Raw genomic sequence first — 10359 nt, 5'->3', positions numbered from 1 at the left:
TCTTTTTGAACTCATCTTAACATTTTATGGCCTGCACGACTCACTCGTTTACAACATTTTAGTTGTATTATCTTCCATCCTAACCACAACAAAATAGTCCGGTAAAAGCAGAGTATAAAATCTTATTGAAATTAAAGCAACGCTATGTATACAAGTATACAACTGTACATGTATACATTGATGGTTTAGTTTTTCTGCTCCTGAACTCAATATATCAATTTGCTTAACAGAAAACAAACAAATAAAGAAATAAATGAATGGAATACAGTTATTGACCGTTTGTTTTGGTATGCAAATAAAACAAAAATTAAATCGCCTTCACTCGTAATAAAGGGAGCTTGAGTAACTTAATGGCCGCGACCCCTTGGACTCGGACCCGAAGCCAAACGCTGAAACCAAAAATCCACCGTCGACGTCATCTTCTCCACCCTCATCATAGTTGCGCTTCCGTCTCCCAACTTCTCCGTTAATACTCTCCCCGCCGCGGCTGGAACCACCACGTGTTCTACCACCAACAACGCCACGATCACCATGATCAAAATAGTAGGCCAACTAACCCTCCTCATTTTGTGTTGCACCGACAACAAGAAAAACAAGAGCTTCGAAATAAACAGGTAAAGATAATTATTTCCTGAGAAAGAATTATTTTTTGGTGTTTAATTAAGAAAGAAAATTAGGAGTTATGGTTATGATGGGTAAAGTAGAGGGAGTATATATACACTTGGTTACGACGACGTGGTCATGACATGACTCAGTAGTTCATCACTTAGGTCGGATTTTCCCGGCGCATCTCACGACTTGGCGTGTTGACCAAGTATTATGACTTGAACCGGTCGCTCTACAACACTTTACTATGTATGAATTTACATTTATTTTACGCGGTTACTAATCTATAAACCAGTTATCAAAGATAACATCTAACATGCATTTTTCTAAAGATATGATCATCACATACATATGCCTTTTCATTTTGTTTTAGTTTATTTTCTAATGAGACAGATACAAACTGTTTCTTTATCTTAGAAATAATTTTTTATACAATTATATCTCTTCGAATTTATCAGCAAAACGTACTATTAATTAAAGTATTTGAATGCAGATGATTTTGCACATTTATATTACAAAAGAAAATACAATTAGTTTACTTTTGTTACTTTTTTTTCTGAAAAGTCAATGTTTGAGTTTTGAAACATGCCGCGTAAGTCACGACTTGACTAATCATAGTAGTACTAGTACCGCATGGAAGAGGACCAGTTAACAGTTTCACCGAAATAACTCTCTTACCAGTTTTGGTTTGAGGGGGGTGGGACATTGAAAAAAACAGCACACTGCCGGTGTAAGTAGGTGGAACTTTAAGATTAAATTAAGTTTACAATATTGTGCGATTAGTTATAGTTAGTTTATTTAGTGAGATTTTGAATGATACAAATAAACAAAAAGAAGTGTTTGGTAGGTGGTTTTTCATGTTTAAAATACTGTAATCTCATGTGGTTTGCATGGAGTCAGTGAGTCACATAAGCATATATTTATATATATTCAAAGAGTGTTATTTTGAATTTAACTTTTTTTATAAAATGTGTGCATCTAAGACTGTTGAAAAAAGAAAGCTTGATATTTTAAAACGTGAGAGTTTGACTTGTCCAAGCGACTTTCCTTGTGTTGTGCTACTACTGCTACCAAATGTTGATCAACTATGCAATCAACACCAAACTAGTAAAAGTCGGACGACGCAAAGATTTTTTCAAAGCTCATTCGTATCTTATTTTTATTTTTGTATAACAATTAAAAAATTGAACTTCTTGCCGGAAAATTAAAACATACTAAAATTGAACACATCAGTTCTTGACCTTATATTTTAAAATAAATAAACTCATGAAATGAGTTATTTTTTACATTGAAAATAGTTAAAACTTAACAATTCTTGTTAGAAAAATATGTAACTGTAAATATTATACAGTAAAACATCTGTAAATTAATAAAGTTAAAATAATCTCATTTGATAGAATGATACTACTAAAATAATAATATATAATTCAAATATTTTATTAATTGAGATATTATTTTAACAAATATTAATGGGTAAATCTCCAAAATAGCACATTTCTAAGTTTATATCACAAAAATAGCACTCAAAAACTAAAATGACCAAAATAGCACCTTTCTAAATTTATCTTTTGAAAATTTTAATTTTTTTATTTTTCAAAATTTGAAATCTTATCCCCAAAACCTCATTTCTCAACTCTAAACCCTAAATCCTAAACTCTAAACTCTAAACCCTAAACCCTAAACTCTAAACCCTAAACCCTAAACCCTAAAATCTAAGCCCTAAACCCTAAACCCTAAACTCTAAAATTTAAACCCTAAACTCTAAACTCTAAATCCTAAACCCTAAATCCTAAACCCCACCCTTTAACTCTAAATCCTAAGTTTGTGACTTTTGATAAAACATTAAGTGCTATTTTTGTGACTTTTGACCTTGAGTGCGAGTTTGGGAACAAAAACTGATATTTTTTTTTTTTTTCTCAATATCAATTTTAGAATTTATACTATATCATGTATACGGACCATTTATTAAACCTTATGTTGGGCCCATTTAAAATTCGGAAATCTATTTGTTATGGGCCCATATCGTCATCATTTCCTACAACCAATTCAATTCAGGGTTTATCTGTGTGCGACCTCATCTTTGACTAGGGCTGGGCATAGAGTCCGTAACCGAAATCCGAACCGAATCCGAACCGAAAAACCGATCCGTACCCGATCTGAAATGTAAAAAATACCTCAATGGATCTTGTAGGGTGTTACAAAACATATCCGAACCCGAAGTGTTATTAACCGAACCCAAACGGATAACCCGAAAACCCGAAAAACCTGAAACCCGAAAAAATATCCGAATAAACCGATCTGAATGTCCAAATTAATATACAATATAAATATTTGAAACATAAATATGTACTTCAAATATTCAATTTCATATTTATTTGGATATGATATCTAGCAATAAATATTTAAAATTTAAATAAATACCTTAAATTCATTATATACAAAGAAGTATATATTTCTTATGTTTTACTTTTAAATTTTAGATTTTACTTTGGATATATCCGAACCGATCCGATATAACCCAAATCCAAATGATATATGGTTACTTCGGATATATCCGAACCGATCCGAAACCGAAGTGTTATATCCGAATCCGATCCGTATTTGTAAATTTAGTAGAATGAGACCTAGGAGGTGTTACAAAATAGAACCGAAATCCGAAAAACCCGATCCGAACCCGAACGGGTACCCGAACGCCCATGCCTATCTTTGACTATGTTCTTTAGATATTTGCAAGGCCCAAACTTGGGCATCCAGGTCCTTGGCTCGGGTTTGGATCGTCAGGTCCGGATCTTTTGAGTCCTAAAAATTTGGACCCATATAGGTATTTATAATTTTCCGGGTTGGTTACGGGTCAGGTCTTGTCGGGTCCGAGTTGGTTCGAGTCTATTATTTCAATACCCGTAAAATACTTGTAATTTTCGGGTTTGGATCGGTTCGGGTACTTAGGACCAAAAAGGAACCAAAATACATGAACTGGACCCGAAAATTTACCCAAAATCAGACCCAAAAAACCAAAAGATACCCGAATACCCGAATTATATTTTTTGAAAATCCAAAATTTTACCCGAAATCTGAAATTATACCCAAAAATCAGACCCGAAACTTAAAAAAAAATATCTGAAATATCAAAAATATATCCAATTACCCAAATATACCTAATATATACAATAAGTTTCGGGTATTTCGGATACCCGATCGGATCTCGGGTAGGACCTAGACCCAAACTGAGACACGCGAATCTAAATAAAAGAAACCCAACAGGTACTTTAGCATGGACCCGGACCCGAACCTGTATTTTCGGGTCGGTTCCGGTTCGAGTCATCGGGTCCAGGTAAAATGCCCAAGCCTAGCCCAAACTATCTCAACAAACTATCTCAGAGGAATCTTCGCAACTATCACCCACCAAGACTTGTTTTCTCAGTTTTGAATTTTGATAATGATATGATCTATGGAGAAGGAACCAAAGACACTATGAATCTATATGGTGTTTACTTGATTGATACATGTTGTTCAGTAATAGCTTAAACACATTGGGTTGTGTAGAAATCTAAGCAAGCTATATCCTTTCAACTAAAAAACTTATGATACATCTGTGAGAATCTTCCCATACAATGGAGGGGAAAAGTAATAAGATTAAAAGGAGCAATTGCATTAATACTCATGTCTCATGTTTTAGGGTAAAAGGAAATCCTACAAGAACCACTCACAAATCTTCATCATCTAAATCAAAGACATTCACCAGTCCACACTAAAAAGATCACCGATCGTTAACGTTAATCAGCTCGTATTCAACCAGAGACAGATTGTTATCCTCTTTGACTGTGAAAGACGCTGGCTCCGTTGCTTCGATGCGTCCCCATTTATCAACCCCTAGCCTCATTGTACCCTTGTACATGTCTATCCTCGAATTGCGCAGTATCACCGTCTCCCCTGGTTTCATAAGATCAACTACACACACACCAAACAAAACAAATCAATCCAACTACTAGGCCAAAGTGATTGCAATACTGTGTCGAACACTTATAGCTTAACAACTGACCAAACAAGTTTCACCACTACCAATGGCAAGATCAAGTATACAATATATAAATTTCAAGTCCACTAAATTGCACAAAGACATTATTGTATAAGCAGATTTTCACCGTAATTCCATTTCCATTTTCAGACAAGATAGCTTTTTGTAACCAGAACATGACATAGACACAGTTTATTTGTCTGGTAACAGAAACAGTTGGAGATATAAACGACAGAACAAACAAAGGATCAGACTTTATCAATACAACGACACTAAACCAATCACTAGACCAAAGGGATTGCAATACTAAGTTTTGGAATCATGTAGAACAACTAAACAAGCAAGTTTCACCACAACCAACGGCACGATTATATAAACTTCAAGCCCACTAAATTGCACAAAGACATCATTGAATAACCAGTAATTCCATTTCCATTTTCAGACACGATAGCTTTTTGTAACATGTTCCAGAACATGACATAAACACATCACCAGTTCATTGTCTGAATACAAATTGTCGGAGATAAAAACGAGAACATACATACAAAGGATCAAACTTTAACAACATGACTGATACCATTTCTAGCAAAACAAAGAGAGTGAGTAAGTAACCTTGGTCGTTACGAGCAGTGAAGAGAATACATCCGGTTTCATCTCCAATAAGACACTCAGCGATTCGACTGGGCTGAGACGGACGACCCATAGAAGCACCCGGACGAGTCTTCCGGGTAACCGGAACCACCGGATTGGCGTCAACGACCTTAACAGTCAAAGTGTGACCAGTCGTTCCAGGCTTTAGCTGTTCCACTTTCACAAACACTGGTTTTCTCTTCGCCGTCGTCGTTCCCGTCGCAGCCGATGCGCTCCCTGTGGTCGCCATCGCTCTCTAAAGGTCCACAGATTCACTAACCCTAATGGTGGAATTTAGGGTTTATAAAGGAAGACCATTGATGCTTCACTCTCTCGCAAGACGGACGAGAGTGTTTAATCACCTGCTTTACGGTATAGTGAGACTGCCACATGTCGTTTTCTCGTTTGATGTTTATCTATCACATTTTCGGTACATATTGTTGGACACAATATTAGTCAGTACATTAATGGACCCCGATCAAAGACATGGGTCGTAAGGAACTGAAGTTCATAGTGAACAAACGAACTCAAGATGAAGCCATTGAAGTCTCGGAGATCGCGGAACAAGAGACGGATATCGCGGAGCAGTTACAAAAGTCACGAGGTCGACTCACTATAAAGGAGGAAGAATGAGAATGAAGAGAGACACGTTGAAAACCCTAGAGAGAGCTACACACATACATCGACCTTATTTCCATCCCGATCTTAGATTCATTCTTTACCGATCTCATTTGTATCATTCGATCAAGTTCAACTCATTGTATTCGATCTTATTCATCAATAAAGTCCATTTTTACCTACCGGAAACTGTTTACATCGTTGTGTTCTATAGATATCGTTCCCTATATCATTTGTCTTCCCTAGATCAAACTCCCGATCACTATCAAATACTTAGTGTAGATTTTAGGTTCTACATTTTGGCGCCGACTGTGGGGAAGATAAACGAAAAACATCTTTGCTAAGAAACCGATCTAAGTTTCCTAAGCGCGACTATGGATCCCAACCAAACCGTCGGAACCACACCCTCAAGAGTCAACGACATAGATCCTATCGGATCCGACTCGGGGACCGAAGCGACACCAACTGGGTTAACGGGAGCCAATGATGCGACTGGAACAACCCAGACGCAACGAATCCCTCCGATCGGGACTTCAAGTCAAGATCAATCTCTTCTGATCAATCAGACATCGATCCCAGAACGAGTCGGAGCTCGAGTCTGGAACCGTCCCGGGGACAGACAATCCGCCGATGACCCGACCCGATCTCAATCCAGACCAATTTTGCCGACCCCTCTAGCACAAACTCGAGAAGAAATGACCAAACTTCGAGGAATGCTCTCGTCTCTAATCGACGAAATTCGTAACCAAAGGATCGCCAATCAAACCATCGCTAATCGACTAGACCAGGCTGAGAGGGAACTCGCAGAGCATCGAGCTGCAAACGCTCGAGAAAGAAATCGAATGCCCCTTGATCCGTTACGAGGGACGTCGAACCCCCAATATGCTGGTCTATTCGGTACTCCGGAGATCCCAAGCGCTCGTTCCGGACGCTACATGGGAGAAAACTCACAACGACCCCCGCCGCAGGGCATGACCCACCGAAGCTTAAGCTATAGCAGATTGGACGAAATCGACACTGGGCTGCAACGTCCATGAAGTACTCCGATCCAATTCCAGAATGGATCAACAGAAAGGCAGGGGGAACCAAGAACACAGACCCCGCCGTCAAACAATTTGATCCCCGAAAATCGAACTCCATCCGCCACGAGGACCTCCCATCATGCAGGATTTGACAACCTAACAGAACAAGCTCGGAGGCATGACCTTCGCACCCCGTCAATATCGACCTCCAACGGGAAGGCCTTGCGATCCCGGGTGAAACCAGAGCATTCCAGAATTATATCGAGAGGAACAACGCCGAGCTAAAAAGGATACATGCCATCGTACATATGGCAACGAGCTATGCCCCAGATATCGACATGGTCATCGAGGAAACAAGAAGGACTCCGTTTACAAACAAAATCGCCAGCGTGAGGCTGCATCATATTGGGAAGTTCAAATTCCCCGAATACACAGGAAACAAGGACCCGAAGGCCCACGTACGAGCCTTCCGCCTAGCAATATCAAGAACACACCTCACCGACGACGAAAAAGAGGCCGGTTACTGCTGCTTCTTCGCCGAGAACCTCACGGGAGCCGCCTTGGAATGGTTCGCTGGACTAGAAGAAAACTCGATTGACAACTTCACCCAGTTAGTATCTATGTTCCTCAAACAGTACTCAGTCTTCATAGAAACAAGGGTTACCGAGGCAGATCTTTGGAATCTCAAGCAAGCACCTTTCGAGCCGTTGAGAGCGTACATAAACAAGTTCCGAGAAATCAAGGCCAAGATGTTGCATCCAAACGAGGTCGTCGCCCTAGCAGCATTGAAGAATGGTGTCTGGTTCTCATCCAAATTCAGGGAAGAACTAGCAGTACGAGCACCTATCTCGTTGGATGACGCCCTACATCGAGCCTCTTACTTTGCCACCCACGAAGAGGAGGTCTCAGCCTTAAAAGAACAGTATAGCGCGAACAAGAATAATGCGACTAAAAAGCCTACTGCTCCTAAGGAGCCAGCGACCAAAGGAAAGCATTCTTATGCAATAAACAACTCACCGCAAAAATCTTAGATATACGACCTCAGCAAATATTGCGCCTTCCATGACCGCAAAGACCATTCGATCGAAGAATATCGAGCCGCGCTTCGCAGTCAGAACGAAAATAAGAAAACCATTGAAGAAGCCGGAGAGGAAGAAAAAGATTCAGTGACTCCAAAATCCAACCGAAAGGCCAAAGTCTCGACAAACAAAAGAGGCAGGGAGACCGAGCAGGAATCACCGAACTATCCACCCCCAGCTCCGAAGAAAAAAGTCGACATGATTTCGTGGGGGCCAAACAACAACGCAACCGACGAAATCAAGAGCCAGACCGAAGGGAAATTACACTTCGAGATCACGGTAGTGATCCGCACATTGGAAAACCCCGATGAAGCTACTCTTCATCCCAGTATCACTCATTACAACCCAAACCTAAAAGTCCCCTTGCGGAAAAATCCCCAACTTCAAGCAAAAGAATAAAATGACCAAAATTCGCGAGCTACTGGAAAAACCGATTGCCCTACAGATTCAGAAAAAAGACAGAATGCAGACCATTAATCACAATCTGTCTGGGGGGCAGAGACACTACCGACCAGCACTGACTAAGAGATGGAATTTCCCGGCCCACGACAAAGGCAAAAAAAACGAATCGACTTCATTTACGGAGGCTCCAAGTTCTGCAACTCGGTCAACTCAATCAAAGCGTACCAACGGAGAGCTGAAAACAACGTAGCAGTGAGAGAGCCCCTATCAGGCTCCGACTACGAAATCACCTTCGACGAAAATTAGACCGCAGATCTCGAAAAACCACACGATGACGCCCTCGTAATATAACTCGACGTCGGCGGTTGCGAACTATCCCGAGTAATGAACGACACCGGAAGCTCGGCTGATGTCCTCTTCTACAACGCGTTCAAAATAATGGGATTCACCAAAGCACTCCTAAAGCAAGAGCGAACTCCCCTCATCGGGTTCGCAGGAGAAACCACCTACTCCCTCGGATCGATCGAGCTCACGGTAACCGCTGGAGAAATCAGGAAAATCGTAGAATTCATCGTGATAGACTGTCCAGCCCCGTTCAACGCAATCCCTGGGAGGCCTTGGCTATATAGCAAGAGGGCAGTTTCCTCAACATATCATCAATGCCTGAAATTTCCAACCCCAAAGGAGTTGAGACTACCAGAGGAAGCCAGAAGAGCTCCAGGATATGCTACCTAGCAAGCTTCAAGGACATCGAGCAACACTCCTAAATCAAGCAGCCAAAACCAACAACAGACGTACCCATGTACACGAACCATCAAACAACAGACCCACTCCCTGGGGAAATAATCGAACTACATTATGATTTGATCCCTCAACGAGGGTACGTAGGCAACTCACGACACGAGTCTAGTCACCCTCCAACTTCAAAGCTCAAAGTAAGAATATCACAACACCCGAGGGACAATGGCATGACAATATTAAGTTGCTTTCCTTTTTAAATCTGTAACAAACCAGAATCCGTCACCTTAATAAATACAGTTCTTAGACATTGTAGTTCGATCATATCGGATCTCCTATCGTAAAACTACGACAGTTGACCAAAAACCGGGACCCTGATCAAGTCCTCGGTTGCGGCCAACTCCGCCAATGAGGGCGACGAAAATAGCTAACAAAATCCTTTGTTACATCAAAACCGTCGATAAAAGTATCTACAACAAATCGACTCACGGCCCCAAAAGATCGGCCTCGCATAAATATAAAAAAAAAACAACAAATAAACCGGGACTCACGACCCCTTCTTTATTAAATAATAATAATAATAAAGCAACAAAAGCAAAAGGGAAAAACAAAAACAAAAAATCCCAAAAGCTACTCTTCGATGCCGAATTCACCATCCTCGAACTGACCACCCGAGCACTTCGTCACATCGTCCGCCACAGAAGGAACCTTAGCAAAGAAATATTCTGGTAGATCCTCCGAAATCTGAGGCAGATCAAGCTTCCCAACAGAGAAATCCGAAATCGCCATCATATCGAGCTCGGACCCGAGCTCGACCTCCTTCGTTCGAAGGCGCATCAGCTCGTCTGAAGCCAAAAGATTATTGTTCGTGATCTCCTTCAAGAGATCTATATTCGCCATGACCTCCCAAAGACGAGCTTCACAATCGGTTGTGGCCTTCTTCTTCTCCCACTTCTCCCTTAAGGATACCAATACGTCCAAGTAGCTGTCCCCAAGAGCTTTTTTGGCGTCATAAGTTACACGACGAAGGTCGTCAGAGAACTTATTAGCAGAAGATTTCACCTTCGCCTCCAAAAAGGAAACCTGCTCGAGGGCCGATTTCCTCTCGTTACTCACAACTCGCAGACGAGCTTCGAGCGAAGCAGCCTGATTCCCTAACTTTTCGGCAGCGGCCAGTCGAGCAGCGTTGGCACGCTCTCGATCTTGAGCCATCTTCAGGCCAAGCTTTAGCTCTCGAACGGCCTTTTTT

General features: G+C 40.9%; 2 protein-coding genes across 2 annotated transcripts; both read right to left on the bottom strand.

The window, feature by feature from the left end:
• Positions 1-102: 102 nt before the first annotated feature.
• LOC106414417 (PAMP-induced secreted peptide 1-like) lies at positions 103-961 on the bottom strand. Its single transcript, XM_013855075.3, has one exon. The coding sequence runs from the start codon at positions 564-566 to the stop codon at positions 348-350; it is 219 nt and encodes a 72-aa protein (XP_013710529.1). The 5' UTR covers positions 567-961; the 3' UTR covers positions 103-347.
• Positions 962-4234: 3273 nt separating this feature from the next.
• Positions 4235-5680, bottom strand: BNAC08G13050D (uncharacterized protein At4g28440). Its single transcript, XM_013852843.3, has 2 exons — positions 5234-5680; positions 4235-4554 (listed from the first exon to the last, which is right to left on the bottom strand). The coding sequence occupies exons 1-2, from the start codon at positions 5499-5501 to the stop codon at positions 4364-4366; spliced, it is 459 nt and encodes a 152-aa protein (XP_013708297.1). The 5' UTR covers positions 5502-5680; the 3' UTR covers positions 4235-4363.
• Between the last annotated feature and the right edge of the window lie 4679 nt (positions 5681-10359).

This window comes from Brassica napus, chromosome C8 (genome assembly GCF_020379485.1).
Source record: "Brassica napus cultivar Da-Ae chromosome C8, Da-Ae, whole genome shotgun sequence".
NCBI classification, from domain to species: Eukaryota; Viridiplantae; Streptophyta; class Magnoliopsida; order Brassicales; family Brassicaceae; genus Brassica; species Brassica napus.
This window is presented reverse-complemented; position numbering and strand designations above follow the sequence as displayed.

Coding starts and splice junctions, on each gene's coding strand:
- LOC106414417 (XM_013855075.3), bottom strand. CDS start 566: ATGAGGAGGGTTAGTTGGCCTACTATTTTGATCATGGTGATCGTGGCG.
- BNAC08G13050D (XM_013852843.3), bottom strand. CDS start 5,501: ATGGCGACCACAGGGAGCGCATCGGCTGCGACGGGAACGACGACGGCG. Junction 4,555..5,233: donor CACTGCTCGTAACGACCAAG/GTTACTTACTCA, acceptor GTGTGTGTGTAG/TTGATCTTATGAAACCAGGG.